The 16,343-nt window shown below is 35.8% G+C and overlaps 1 protein-coding gene across 1 annotated transcript; it reads right to left on the bottom strand.

The window, feature by feature from the left end:
• Positions 1-3,834: 3,834 nt before the first annotated feature.
• Positions 3,835-16,033, bottom strand: LOC129807995 (carcinine transporter). Its single transcript, XM_055857627.1, has 6 exons — positions 15,664-16,033; positions 9,798-10,031; positions 5,534-5,707; positions 4,836-5,467; positions 4,341-4,782; positions 3,835-4,271 (listed from the first exon to the last, which is right to left on the bottom strand). The coding sequence occupies exons 1-6, from the start codon at positions 15,823-15,825 to the stop codon at positions 3,891-3,893; spliced, it is 2,025 nt and encodes a 674-aa protein (XP_055713602.1). The 5' UTR covers positions 15,826-16,033; the 3' UTR covers positions 3,835-3,890.
• Positions 16,034-16,343: the final 310 nt, after the last annotated feature.

The following is a 16,343-nucleotide window of genomic DNA, read 5'->3' as shown; positions in this document are numbered from 1 at the left end:
TCGCTATGTTAATTAGAACCGGAGATAGAGGCCGGTCAATGTTCGAACTTTGACCCCTTATAGCTCGGGTCAGGGGTTATGGATCGACTTAAGGTTTTTTTTGTTTGATAGGTATAATCAACGGCTACAACATACTAAAATTTCAGCCCGATTGCATAAGGAATTTTTGAGTTATTTAACTTATAAGATTTAAAAATTTTCTTTTTAATAATAGCGCCCCTAGCGGTGGTTTTATGAACTTGCGATGTTAGAAGGGGAAGTGGCATTTCACGAGAGCTTTCCAAAAAGCCCCCATTTTTTAAATTCTGACAATTAGAACCGGAGTTATGGCCATTTTAAGAATTTTTTTTGGACCCTTATAGCTCGGGTCAGGGGGGTCGGGGGACCTTAAGTTTGGTATTGATGGAAAGCTCTAAGGCCCAGCTATAACATAGTAAAATTTGAGTCCGCTGAATGCCATAGGGGCAGAGCTATTGAGAAAACAAAAAAAGGGGTGTCTTCAAAATGGCGGAAGGAGGGGTGGGGGGTGGGGGGTCAATGCACCATGTTGCAATTTTCATATGATATTTAACCTTTGCCGAAAACCGCAAGTCGATATCTTTTTTAGTTTAGGAGCTATTAAGCTCCAAAGAGCGGCCGGCCGGCCGGCCGGGAACGTAACTTAGCCCCCCATATATTCGTGATCAGGAAGTGGCGAAACACATTTTGGCCAAGTTTGAGCGCGATCGGAGGACATGAAATTTTGTTAGGATTATAGTAGGTGAGATTGTTAAGAATCTCACCTAATACGGTCTGTAAAAAATTAAATATGGTCAGTAAAACAGTTTTTAAAAAATCGGAAAAAATTAATGTTGGTCAGTAAAAAGTCAAATTTGGTCAGTAATTTTTTTTTAATCAGTAAAATGTGAAATTTAATCAGTGGAAATTTAAATATGATCAGTGAATAATAATTTAGTCAATAAAAAACTAAAAGGAAATCAATAAAAGTTAAAAATTTGCATATCCGGATAAAAAGTATTACACATTTCGTATTGCGGAAACTTCGTATTTTAGTACATTTCGCATTTTACCATTTCGTATTTCATATTTCGTCTTTCCTAAATTTTGTACAAAAATTAAACAGGTGCTACTGATAACTTTCCAAAGCACAGAAAATTTCCCTTTACCTCAACGGACGATACAGATAACTTCCCGAAGCACAGAAAATTTAATTTTTTTACTGATCAATTTTGATTTTTCACTGACCAAAATTGATTTTTTACTGACCAAATTTGACTTCTTACCGACCAAATTTGTCTTTTCTCTGACCGAATTTGATTTTTTACTGACCAAATTTTATTTTTAACTGACCACATTTGATTTTTTAATAACCAAATTTAATTCTTTACCGACCAAATTTTATATTTACTGACCAAATTTGACTTTTTACCGACCAAATTTTATTTTTTACTGACCAAATTTAATTTTTTACTGGCCAAATTTAATTCTTTTACCGACCAAATTTAATTCTTTTACCGACCAAATTTTATTTTTTACTGACCAAATTTTATTTTTTACTGACCAAATTTAATTTATTACTGACCATATTAGGTGAGATTCTTAACAATCTCACCTACTATAATCCTAACAAAATTTCATGTCGTCCGATCGACCTCAAACTTGGCCAAAATGTGTTTCGCCACTTCCTGATCACGAATATATATGTGGCTATTTTACGTTCCCGGCCGGCCGGCCGCTCTTTGGAGCTTAATAGCTCCTAAACTAAAAAAAAGATATCGACTTGCGGTTTTCGGCAAAGGTTATATATCGGGTGAAAATTGCAACTTGGTGCATTGACCCCCCACCCCCCACTCCTCCTTCCGCCATTTTGAAGACCCCCCTTTTTTGTTTTCTTAATAGCTCAGCCCCTATGGCATCGAGCGAGCTCAAATTTTAGTATGTTATAGCTGGGCCTTAGAGCTTTCCATCAATACCAAACTTAAGGTCCCCCGACCCCCCTGACCCGAGCTATAAGGGTCCAAAAAAAATTCTTAAAATGGCCATAACTCCGGTTCTAATTGTCAGAATTTAAAAAGTGAGGGCTTTTTGGAAAGCTCTCGTGAAATGCCACTTCCCTTTCTAACATCGCAAGTTCATAAAACCACCGCTAGGGGCGCTATTATTAAAAAGAAAATTTTTAAATCTTATAAGTTAAATAACTCAAAAATTCCTTATGCAATCGGGCTGAAATTTTAGTATGTTGTAGCCGTTGATTATACCTATCAAACAAAAAAAACCTTAAGTCGATCCATAACCCCTGACCCGAGCTATAAGGGGTCAAAGTTCGAATATTGACCGGCCTCTATCTCCGGTTCTAACTAACAAAGCGACATAAATTTTACCTTTTTGGTTTCGTCTCGATGAGCACTTTCAGATGGAAGTTCAAAAAGTCACCACAGGTGGCGCTGTGATAGCGTCAAAATTCATCGAAATTCAAAGTCACTTTTCTCAAAAACGGCATTGTGCAAGTTAATGAAATTTTAGTATGTTGTAGTCCAGTCTAGGACGTTTCCAAAATTGTGCGTATGTGCGCTGTGGTTTCAATAGAACCGGAGATATGAGGGGTCAAAGTTCACGAAATTCAAAAAAAATCATATCTCCGGTTCTATGCGACCGATTTTGATGAATGAGGGCTTAAACGAAAGATCTCACCAAATGCTACAACTTTCTAGAATATTTGAACTTCGTGGGACCAACACCAGGGGCGCCACAGTCGAAAAACCAATTTCAATATCACAAACCTCAATTATCTCGACTGTCGCTGAACCGATTTTGATGATTACTTCAACATAATTGTAGAGCACATTTGTCTCTACATTTCGTCCATACATCATTTTCCACTCAGACTACGCTATCACTCCGATTTTGCCATTTAAGTGTGAAAAAATTGATTTTTCCAATAATAACGCTTTGAAATCACTCAGATGCCAATTTGACTGCCTCTACTCCACCAAGACACTTAAAATAGGGGTTTAAATGGAAAGTCCCGCAAAATACAACAATTCTTTGATATAGTTGAAGTTCAACAAATGACTACTTGGGGAACTCTGGATGAAAAAACGAGTTAAGAAACAAAAAACCTCGCTTATCTTGGCTTCTGAGTAATCGATGAGATCATGGGAAAATTATAGAGAACATTCTGGTCTACATTTCACCCATATAACACTTTTCTGTCAGTTCATCCAAATCCTTGATATTTTGGTTTAAATACAAAATTTGTATAATTTCACGAATTTGATTCAAGATACCTGAATGGTGTCTCCTAACATCAGCTCCACATCGAATTTGCATGCACTCCGAGTTAGCTTACGTTAAGAATCTCACCTACATAAGCCGGTTAGGATTATCTGTCCCTTTAATTTTTTACTGACCATATTTTATTTTTAAGTGACCACATTTGATTTTTTACTGACCAAATTTATTTTTTTGCTGACCAAATTTAATTTTTTACCGACCAAATTTTATTTTTTACTGACCAAAAAGTCGTAGCTAGACTTTAATGGCAGTATTACTGGTTTAGCACCTTAACCAATTAAAAATTGATTATTTTAAATGGTTACTGGCAGAAAGAGCTGAATGAGCTGAATCCACCCTATAATATTATAATAGGGGGAAGTGCAGTACCTTTGAATTGGGGCAGCTTTAGAATAAAGCTTTTTCTCTTAATTTAAAATGAAACTGGACCATATCATGATATTTAGCTTCCAAGCCCAATTTCAAAGCTGCCCCAATTCAAAGATGCCCCACTGTTCCCTAAATCCAAAACACCGTAAGCAAATCGCAAAAGATAAAATGTATAAAAAACGAAAGTATTCATTTATTCATGCTACTTACAGACAAAAATCTTCAGTTTAGAACCAATAAGTAAGTTGCATAGCACCATCGTGAGTTTTCTGGGTGTCCATTGTGCTGGACTGTCTTACAAGGCGTCTCATTGAACTCCTTTGATTGCGCCGTTTGCCAGATCCTTTGGACACATTGAGTTCAACATCATCTTCCCGCTTAGCTTTTTTGGCCAAATTTTCATATGAACCCATTGTGGTGTTTGTCGGACGGATGGGAATACATCTGAGGCATTCACTCCACTTCCAGTCCTTTCCGAACTTTTCACCCTCCTCGAGCGTTTGAGGCAGACAGTGATGAAGAGTTTCTGGCAGACGTAGTCCTGTAATTCCTCCCACAACTGACACAGCACCCATTATAACCAGCGGAAGGCGAAGATTGTCCTTGCCCTGGTAAATTTTTTAGTAATTTACGTAAGTCTAAGAAGAAATATTTCAAAGGAACTCCAGCCAACTTACAAGGTAGTTTATGAAAGGAATCCCAATTAAACCCAATCCCCCGATGTAGCTTGATGTACCAATTCCCACACCACGAACTTGAGTTGGATACAGTTCCCCGGCAAAAGGATAGATTATGAGAAAAGATGCTGAGATCATTGATTTAGAGAGCAAGAAGAGAATCAATGTATCCAGTTTTGCCTCTTCTGGCAGCATAACCGTTACAATGCAACTAATACCACTTAGGATCATCAAAAGACAGAGAGGCCACCGACGGCCCCATCTATCCATAATCACCCAGCACAGGATATAACTGGGAATCTCCACTAAAGCCGCAAAGAAAAAGCTCCAGTGTGCATTGTCTCCCAATTCTGGTCCATAGTAGCTCAATCCCAAATACACTGTTTCATTGGCAAACCAATTTAGTGTAATTAGAATTGTTTTGAGACGCATATTCGGCGTTCTGGAAGAATTAAATTATCATCTTCCGTAAAACGGAATGGCATTTGTACTTACTTGCACAAATCAAATGCCCCAACTCTCCTTTGAGGCTTTTCCGTGTCTCCATGGAGCTTCCTAAATGCCACCCTATGTTGCAATTTATCCCGAAACCAATGTGGAAAGTCCTTGCCATTGACTCTAGCCATGGTTTCTAGGACTTTAAGTGCTTCTTCGAGCCTTCCTTGAGCCAGGAGCCACCTTGGTGATTCAGGCATTAGAAAAACGTACAGAAAATAGAGAATAAATGGCATGGATGTGTACAGAGACAGTGCACGCCAGTCATCAATAACAGCCGTAATTCCTGCCAGCATCATCAAGCTAAAAGTGTAGAATGTACACGTCATCACAGTCACGAAGGATCTATATGCTGGACCAACAAGTTCAAGTGCCAGAATAAAAGGGATTTGATAGACAGCTGGAATTGTTAATCCCACAATTGCTCTACTTATAGCCCATGTCCAGAAATCTGTGCTAATAGCTGTGAGAAAACTGCCAAGAAGTAGAGTTGCCAGACAACAAAAATATGCTATTCTCCTTCCAGCACGATCATTGAGGACACCAAAGAGGTACACACCTATCGGACCACCGAAATTGAGAGCTGAAAGTCCAAGAGTAGGATAAATGTCCCAATTGCACACCAAGTTGAACTGCAATTAGAGTTAAAATCAAAATACAAAGAGTTCCTGAAGTACACTTATTAGTGCAAAATTTACATCGAGAACTATGGAAGATCGTGTATTGGTTTCATTGAATTCCCATCCATCGTGACACATTTCCACTGGCCATGAATTATTAAATGAGCTCCAATCCACTAAGCCTTCATGTTGCTTCCCTAGCACTTCTGTCCAGTTCACTGCATAGCGCTTACACTTGCTGTATGATCCATCCTATTGCAGGAGTGGGAGAATTGTTAACAGAAATTCCATGAGATTAACAAGTGCAAAGCCCATGGGATTCCCCATATGGCTTCTTTGAATGTGCATTTTTCGCGATTACCAAGAAAAATCTAGAATCTAGAATATTATATGGTAGGCAAGATTCTTATTGAAAACCATCACGAAATACTTGATGATTTGGACTTTTCTTATAAATTGTAATAAAAACTTTTTTATTGCTTGAAATCTACCAAGAGAGCAATATAGAATGGTTTTAGAGTGCTTTTGTTAAATATTTTAATGGCCATTCTAGAGCTAAAAATTGACAGATCGGCATAATTTGGACAGAAATCGACAAATCGGCAGATCGTCACAATTTTAGCGAAGACTCGGCAGATTTAAATGTCAGTTCGCTCTTATGAAGTACATGGTAAAAACTTTTGGACACTGACCAAAATATTGGAACAAGTTTTCCTTGGAATCAATTTGTATTTGTACCTAGAGAAGATATTTGTTTGTTCCAAAAAGTTTTCTTTGCAGTTTTGTTACGAAATATAGCTATAATTTTGTTAGAGTTTTCTTTTGGAACCATTTTAATACGATGGAATGTCTTCAAATTTGAAATGATTTCGTTTTATACAAAAATTGTTTCTGAAAGTTGGAATAGAATTTGTTGCACTCGGCTGTTTTGTTCCCATTGTCGGGAACAAATTGTTACATTTTTCATGACAATATTATTTCTACATCTTTAACATATTTGTTCCAAAAATTTTCGGTGTTCGTGGACGAGGTAATTTTTGGAACGAATTTAATACTCATATGGGGAATCATTTTGTTCCCATTGTCGGAAACAAATTCGTGTAATAAATGTCGTCTTACAGTTAAGGCCTATACTTCAGTCGAGATGGATTTCGGTGGCGAAAGTTCATAAGGAGCCTAAAGATCATCAAATAAGAATCAACTTAAAAGTGTTTTATACAGACGCGTGCATGACGAAATCATATGCGAGTGATGGCAGCTCGTTCACGGACACCATAATTTTTGGCATAATCTTGTTCTTTTTACGAGACCCAAAAAGATACCCAATATTAGTAACCAATTTGTTCCGAAATGTAGCTCGTCCACGGACACCGAAAATTTTTGGAATAAATTTGCACCTTCTAAGAGTAACAAAAGATGCCCAATAATTAGTAATGAATTTATTCCGAAGAATAGCTCGCTCACTATAAAATCGTATCCTTCCTCTCACACTCAGTCACCAACGTCACCAACGAAGCGAGGAGGATGCCAAATCTGTGGCAATTTTCGTGCTATTTCACTTTTTTAATTCGCGATTCCCTTCACCTGCTGCTGCCAGCACTCGAGTATGATTTCATCATGCACGCGTCTGTATATAACACTGATAAGTTGATTCTTATTTGATGATCCTTAGACTCCTTATGAAGTTTCACCACCGAAATCCATCTCGACTGAAGTATAGGCCTTAACTGTAAGACAAAATCTTTTACACGAATTTGTTCCCGACAATGAAAAAAAAAAGATTCCTCATATGAGTAACAATTTCGTTCCAAAAATTACCTCGTCCACGGACACCGAGAATTTTTGGAACAAATATGTTACAAATGTAAGAATAATATTGTTATAAAAAAAATTACCAATTTGTTCCTGACAGTGGGAACAAAACATCCGAGTGCAACAAATTCTATTCCAACTTTCAGGAACAAAAGAAAACTTTTTGGAACAAACAAATATCTTCTCTAGGTACAAATTGATTCCAAAAAAGTTTGTTCCAAGGAAAACTTGTTCCACTATTTTGGTCATTGTCCAAAAGTTTTTACCGTGTAACCGACCCCAGTGGAAAGTCACGAACGTGAGGATAACGAACAAGGAATCTGGGCCTTGTATAGAGGTTTGGGGGAGAAACTAACGACCCCTCCCTGTAAAAGCAAGATTGTTACGAAAACTTGCAAGGACCCTCCGATAAAATAAACTTTTCGACAGCGACCTATGCTACGCTTCCGGAGCGAGCTGACGGAGAGTCGCCAGGACTAAAGGAGGTTAGTGTGAGAGGCCCGGTCCCTTAGCTTAGAGGAAAGTTGCAACCACCTAAGTAAGTTGCATAATTCGTTCTTTTCGCTTTTCGGGTACTCCTTGACACCATCTACCTTCCCTTATGCATATTATACCGGAAAGATAATTATTCCCAGCATGTAAAATCTCAGCTTTGAAAGCTTATTCGTTTTATATTCTAAACAGTCGATATGTGATATCGGTCGTATTTGATCTCTTTCGTATGATCGTGTAGGAGCGGTCACTTTTCTTTTTTTGCTGATTATGTCTAAGAGACCTCGTTATTTAGCCTCACCCTTGATTCTTGAAGCCTCGGCCAGAGTGCGTATAGACCGCGTGGACTTCTGGTTCCGAAAGCTCACTCGAACCAGTACTCAGAATCCCAACACTTTTCGTTGATGGGGTTGTCCTTTACAACTCTCTCCCTGTGAGTGCTAGAATTTCACAGGATGGTATGGCAATATGTTGCGTGTGCAACATTTTTCTCGGAGTGTATTGGAGGTACTTTTGTGATAAGGCAACGAAGTCACTCAAATCGGAGAGAAGTGGAAGGATTTGTAACAGAGTTGAGAAGAAAACTTGGTCAGCTCCCTTTTTTCCACCATCTCTTCCTCTTCTTGAGGCACCAAAGGCAGCCCGATGCTCAGGGGGTTCTGGACGCTCCCCAGGCCTCACAGAATCCCATGCACCTCAACCACCGTTAGTGTGCCCTAGTGCCCTCACCGGAGGGCACAGAGGAACGTAGGACATAGTCCGTGCACCCAACGGAAGGACCATTGGAAAGAAGGAAGGAAGATCTGAGATTGAGGAAAGGAAATTTGATGGCACAATCAGTCTGAGTCAGATAGGTAGCTAACAAGGTTCTGTCTCTTTTTGCTGTATTTTTGCTTTTCCACTGTTCTTTTCCTCTGTATTAATTCTTAAACAATGTAAGAGGGGCGGACCCTATATATTGTGGCGAATGATCATTTTTTAAATCCCAAAATTAATTATTTTATTAATTAAATAAGTGAAGAATCGTCTATCGATCCATTTGCCTATTTAGGCAAATAGATCTAAAAATGCTCTTGGTAATGTAAAATGCTCTTGGTGGTGGAAAAGCTTTATTTGAAATTAACGCTATAATTCATGCGAGCAACACTTCTTGCTCGGGTATAAGTTTTCTTCAGTATATTCCACTGTCAGCAGATCTCTCTGAGGAAGTTTTTAAGTGGCCAAAACGTCAAGGGACCCACGAAGAGCGACGAAGAGGACAACAAACATCGCAGAGCAGGGACATGCTCACCTATTTATGCTTATTGGTGGGATTAAAAATGAAAGTCCATCAGGGAAACCCTCACTGTTTTAATTGCTGGTCTGTTCTTGCTAGGGTGTCACAATACGTAGTTTTCCAAGGTGTGGTATCCTCAAAACAGCCACGTAACAATATATTATCAAATATCAATTTCGTTTAACTCTGTCCCATGTTTCCCAATAGAGATCTTGTAACACCGCAGTACTTGCGGTTAATGTAACACCACTGTTGAAAACCCCAAGTGGATATCTCTTCCCGTTCTCTATTCAAAAACGGTCGTGTAACGGACGGTTCATATTTTTACAGCGAAGCTGTTTTGTTAAAACAAAAATATAAGTTGGGCCTCTCATTCATGAGCCCTCCGGATTATTTTTATTTTCCGTGACAATTGCAATAGGTGAGATACAAGAGGCTCACCTAAAAGAGTATATTGGTCAGTAATCGATTTCCCCTTCCAGGCATACCAAAAGAAGCACACCAATAAAATGACGCATTTTTGCAACTTGCACTGTTAAAAAAGAAAAACAAATAAACCTATTCAAGTGCACTACCAGCCGGTAACCCTGAACATTGAATTTCAGGGTGAAGAATTGCATGTCTGAGACCATGAAACCCTTTCTCTATTTTTTTTTTTTTTGATTTGTCAACCGTTGTGGTCAGGAAAATAATTTATCATACAAGATGTTTATGCATGTACACACTTATCTCATAGTATCAAAATTAAGCAATAAAACTTACTGCATTAACCGGAATAGCCAAATTCCTCCTCTCAACTGCAGATAATTCCGTGTTGTTCATGAGCTGAGGCACTGTACACCAGTAATCCGATGGTGAGTCTGCCATAAAAAGTTGATTGAAAGCACCAAAGCCACATGGAATGCATGCTGGGAGACAGATGAAAAATACCAAAAGTTTCTGGTATTTTCCAAATTCCGAGATGGACGGCAGAAGTTCGTCGAGATCGAAAGATTCCTGATGGAAAATTTATATCGACGAACAAATCACGTCATAATTTACAGATTAAAAAGATTGTAAAGAATCTGAGCTAAAAATTATTGTGCGAAATAGCAAATTAATTGCTAATTAGCATTCAGCAATATCGTCAGCATATTTCAAATAATTTACATATCACTTGCATTGCAGAAGTGCTTCAGCTTCTTCTGATTTGCAAATAATAAAGAGAGTTAGAAAAAGATTTTTCCAGAGTTGGTTTGAGAATATTCACAGCTGGATATCCACTATTGTAAATTATGTCTCACACAATTTGAAAATCATATTTTTGTTCACTAAAGTCACAAATTAAGGTGGGTTAAGGTTTATGTTATATCTCAATATCCAGTTCTGCAATTGTGCCAATTGAATCACGTGTGAATCAAATGAAAGTCTTTAAGAAAAAATCTTCTCTAACACGACTACATTTTAACTCTCATTAGCTCCTTAAGTTATTTTCGACACAAAAAAATAAACAGTTTAATTAAGTTATATAAAAAAAAATTATGACCATACTTATGAATTTAAAAAAAATATATGTTCAATGATAAATACGAAATGGTTAAATTAAAATAGAGAAATAAGGTTAAATTAAAATAATTAAAATAGAGAATTTTTATTTATTTATTTTTTTGTTTCCAAAATGTATAAGAAATAATATGGTAAATAAATAAATAAATAAATTATTTTGTGATTTCTTAACTCATATCCAGTCTAACTTTGTAATTTATTTGATCGAAATATTGTCCTTTAGAAAACTCTGACCTTTGACCTTAATATATCCCAAGAAGTATATACATAAGAGTAATTGGTAAACATTTATGGAATTTCTGCAAGCACGATTTCTAAGAAAAATCCGAAAATAAATAAAAATATTACCTCTTTTTCAGATATACAAAAAATATTTCTCTAAATATGAAACAGAATTAACAGGGCTGCGTATAGGTAGCGAATTGTGAAGCAGAATTACATAATGATAAAGTCCAATTCCATTTAAAAATATGAGAAAAAGTCCAATTTGAAAGCTGCCCCACTTCCCCCTATTGATATTTTTCAAGTAACTTCCGGGAAAAGGAAGACGGAAGACCTCAAGGTCTCGCCGAGACCCAACCCTAATAGCTTAATCTGCATCTTTGTTTTGAAGAAAACCAAGTGTCTCGGATTAAGAAGTAATGGTGTGTTGTACCAGATATTATTATAGGGTAATGCCCAGCGCACAATAATTTTTTTTGTAAACATGTTTTCAAAATTACATATGAGAGTGAGCGAAATGACTAGATTGAGATCTCACTCACTCTTACTAAAATGTCAAAAACATGTTTACAAAACAAATGCTATTATGCGTTGGGCATAAATAGTATAGGGTAACGCAAACGTTAAAAATATCAAATAGACATATTGTCGAAGATAATTTTTCTCTATCTTAACGAGAAATGTGCTTAAATTGAGCTAATCAATATTGATATTTTCTGTAAGCCAAATATTCCAAAAATAGGGCTCAAAATTTCATTATTTTTTATTTTACATAATTCTTCCTCAAATCCCTTGAAATTTTGTAAGTTTAAGAAGGTTCATGAAGGCTATTTATAATAAAAATTTCAAGCCTTAGTCTCTTTTATTTTAGAAAATAGTGAATACTGGAATTTTCGTTTTGACAAATTTTGCCCCAGTCTCCCCTACCGTTCGACATATTATAATTCGGTTTTAGAAACTCAAGACTGGTCCTCAGAATTCAGGAGGAAGTAGCTGAAAGCCTAGAATTGAGGACAAGAGGATGAAAAAGAATGTGCTTGAGCTTTTCGAAAAGCAACTCAATCTTTCCGTCTGAGATGTTGGCAAAAAGATGGGAACAGGGATGGAATACATTGGAACTTAGTTCATAAAATCAAGAAGAGGAATGGTTTGATAACATACAAAGCACATTCTGCTCCCCATCGGACAGACAAACAGCATTAAAGTGCTAAAATAAGGTCACAGAAACTCAACGATAATCTTTTCAAAGGATTCCAAGCATTCCAAGGCATGAGAAAGATGTTTAATCCGTCTGGAACTCTAGAAGATTGAGAAATACTGGGAAATTTTGAAGAGAAAAGTCAGGAAGAAGGGTCAAACGACGAACTCTTCCCATTTATCCATTCAGATTTGTTTTTAGCTATCCAATTTTTTTTTTGATTATCCTCGTATGAAAACTGGGTAAAGCAACAATAGAAAAATATATAATAATCATAAAAAATATAGATTTAAAAGTAAAAAAAATAAATAAATAAATGTAAATATGAAAGTGTAATACATTCCGCAGTAATATCTTCCTAGCCAATGCACTAAAAAACAAAATTAATAGAAAAAAAGAAACATTTATTAAGATAATTGAAGGCCTCAGTATCTAAATTAAAAATCTATTTAAGAGTTGACTTTATGAGTAAAACGATTTAGATTTGATTCTTACATTAATCCCGCATTCAATTAAAATATATAAACTATTCAAAGGTTAATTATTAAAATGTGTAACCTCCGTTGGGAATTGATATCAAGAACCTCTCTGATAACCATTTAATTGTTCGTTAAGAAACTTTTTGGGTCTTAATTTATAAGAAAAATATAGGAATATAGATAAACAACCTAGACCTAGATAGTTTGGTTTTCTATCATAGAACTGTCCCAAATGGCTTAGGAGGAAGTGGTGCACCTTAGAAATTGGGATTCTTATCATAACGTAATTCAGCTTCTCAATCTGTTTTTGTAGCAAAATTATATCACAAAAAGGCTCATAATTTTATTTAACCCTTTAAGGACGATTGGAACACCGGTGTCCCATAAAGAAAATAATTTTTCCTGACTACCTAAAGTTATTTTTTTCTTATGTCTGTACATAATTGGAAAGTAGAAGGTTGAAGGAATCTAGAATATTTTTTGCAAGTGTCTAGCTATTTGCTATGTAGTAAATAAGCTCAAAAATAGAGAATTTTTAAATTTTCAAATTCATAATAGATTTTATATTTTTTATATAATTCCAATTTTTTAAGCAAAACTCTTTTGGGAATAAAAACTACAATACTCATACGTATTATTTTTCATTAAAGCGAAAAATATTATTCATTGGTATTGTCAGAAAAATTACTTAAACATTTGGGCAATTTTTGTCCTTATCGTTCATAGAAGCACAAAATACACCGAATCAAACTCTGTTGGACTTTCCAAGGTTAGATGTAAGACTTATCATTGATTATGTTTCTCAGTTTAATTTTTATTGTTGATTTTCAGTCCCTAAAGTGTCTCGTCGTTAAAGGGTTAAAAATAGGTGAAAGTTTCCAATTTCAAAGGTGCCCTAACGGCCACGGGTACTATACCTACTCATGACCAATTAAGTCCGATGCAGTTGGGTTGGAAAATTCAAGATCTTTCAAAAAATCTAAATTTAAGCAAATCAATTAAATAGGCCTTCCAAAGTGGTTAAACTTTGATCTTCGAAAATTCGATATCGAAATGGTTTTCAAACATTATACGAAAAAAGAAACCTCTCGTTCAGTAATAAACCTTCCCAATTTGAGAGCTCTCTCCGGTTAAGGTTTTTCGTTTTTCCTTTTCCGATTGGAATGATTGTCAAAGAGAACTTACCTAAAAACCCGTTGGAAGTTCGAAAGTTTAAACCAACGAGTTACACAAAGGTGAGCAAGTTCATGAAAAGGACATTTATCTTAATAAAGTTGCAATTCAATCGTTCTGTCATCCTGAAATTCCACAAAACTACACAAAAATTCACTTTTTGCAGCAAACGTTTGCACATCTGTTGTTGACGATTAAAGTGTCAACAATATCGAAATTCGAAATGGCAGAACACTCAACGCTAAAGCTACGGGTATATGAACTTGCACTTTAGGCATCCGGTGAATTTTCGAATAGGTTTGGCTTGGCTTTGGAGTGGCTTTGTCTCTTCGAAAAGTTATTACTAAATGGAATCAAATAGTAGGAGCCCTTTTCGAAATAAACAAAAAAAAACATGGTTTTGGAGGCGCAAAAGAAAAAAATGTCCTAGATAATGTGGACTTATGTGAGGGGAGGTCGTTGAAGACCGGAAGATGATATCTCTTACCGTTTGGCCTCTAGCCGTGTCACAAGTTGAAAGAAATGGATTATGTAACTGCTCTCTCTTTAAGTTCGAGCAGTAATAAAAGAAATTCACATTATTTGAAGGCATGAGCGTTCGAAGAGATAATAATTTCCCCTACAACCTGAAAAAAAGCTTTTCCATCGTTTTGCTCCGAAGGTTGGTCACCAATGCTAAGACAGCGGTAGACGCTGAAAACTACACAGTTTCTCACCAACATGAAATTATACTTCAAAAGCATTGTTGATGAAACAATTTATCTATCTATCTATCTATCTATCTAATATCAACAACTTAAAGATTTATTAGCCAGTAATGAATAATTGTTCAACAAAATTTTATATAGCTTTACAGGGTTAAGCAATTAATTTTGAATTGGATAAATTTTCATTTCTTTTTATTTTAAGAGATATACTGAATTGATGGTGATTCCCGTAAGGGTCCCAGGGTATCTTTTAAGAGATTTAAGTAACTCATTTGATTTTAATTATAATTTAGATTGATTCTCTGACCCAGAAGCGACACCTGACACGTTGTCTTTGTTGAATGTTCTAATTCAAATTTTTTGAGCTACACTGAGAGAAATCCGAAAAAGTTAAAATAACATTCCGGAAATGTTAATTTTACCCTGCAGTATTGATCCAAAATCGGTGTAAATATTACCCTTTTTAGGTGTAGGGGAATATATTAGGGGTTAAAGTTACCCTTTTTAATGTCAATTTTACCCTTAAAAAGGTGTAAAATTAACATTAAAAAATGTTGATATATTTGTACACTTAAAAAGTGTTAAAATTATAAGGAGAAAAAGTTAATCGCACCCTCTTTTTTTTTCTCAGTGTATAACCAAAAAGCTTGTCACAAGTTTAAATAGAAATCGATAAAATGACCCTGATCAGAAGATACTTAATTTCAGCAAATGTTTAATAAGAATGTAATCTTTCCGTAATCATTAACTCATAAAACGTTAAAGCAATTTTGGTTCTATATTGCAACAGCTGACACAGTAATCTCATTCGCACTTCTTCTGAGCTTTAACTTTGACCTTTAAGTCAACATATATAATCTAGAATAGTATTTCCAGAACTTCTATGTTCACAAGAATTCACACATATTTTTAAATTCAATGTCCGTAAAATCATAAATTTTATAAAATTACTCAGCTTTTATAGCCAATAACTATACATAAAAATGCACCTTTTTTAATAACATTTTTGCACTGAATAAAATATCAGATTAAAAAACAAATATGTTTGAAAAAGATACGCGTAAATTGCAAAATTCTCACCAATGTTCCAAACAATCTTGAAAAATAATTAAAAAATTGTTCTTCATCATGTTTTACAAGCAAATATTAATGTACTTTGCAAGAACAATAGCACTTCATAAGTGATTGAATAAATACTACAAATATTTTGTTAAATTATTTTTCCCACGCAACTGCACATGGTTCCTTATAAGAACTTAAAAAACCTTTAAAAAAAAAAAGTAGCACTGTGACTAAATACTTACATCTTCTGGAGTATTATCGTCTTTTGCGTTTGCAGAATTGTGATTTGTGTTCAGGGGAACTCCTTCCTGTGACCCATCTGATGGATGTTCCTCTTCATCCAGCTCCTCCACACAGAATGGTATTGGCGATGAGATATCACCACTCCGTGGAAAACCTTCCATATTCCAAAACACTTGCACTCCCACTGCCACAATTCCCTGGCAAACATTTCACGATTAGTGCACTTTTCCAGTAGGTATATAACTTCTCGCACCTCCGTCCCACCCGTTGCAACATTTGCATTCGCACACGAGTGGGGCAATTAGACAGACCACCAGAGACTTCGGATATTCGCGTGTTCTGAAAAGATGGGGAATCCATAGAAATTTCCGTTGAAATCATCCAACTGACACAGTGAAAAGTCTTTCCAACACGTTTAAAAGGAAAAATCAAGTGATAGAAAATTCAGTTTTCTCAACTATCATTCAATATTTTTTGAATTTTAAATCACTTCCAGTTCGCACGTATAGAAACATAATGGCATTTTTATCTACAACAAATATTCAAGAGATGCGGTAGAATATTAAAATCAATCCAAATCGATTGTATGCTTTCTAAGTGATTGAGTAGGTTGGTATTCAGATACTGAATTTCTGTAGAATGCAAAATGTTGCTATTGCTGAACTCGTGAGCACTGTCC

The sequence above is a fragment of the Phlebotomus papatasi genome, chromosome 3, assembly GCF_024763615.1.
Source record: "Phlebotomus papatasi isolate M1 chromosome 3, Ppap_2.1, whole genome shotgun sequence".
NCBI classification, from domain to species: domain Eukaryota; kingdom Metazoa; phylum Arthropoda; class Insecta; order Diptera; family Psychodidae; genus Phlebotomus; species Phlebotomus papatasi.
Note: the sequence above shows the minus strand (reverse complement) of the source record. Positions and strands in the feature narration are given on the sequence as shown.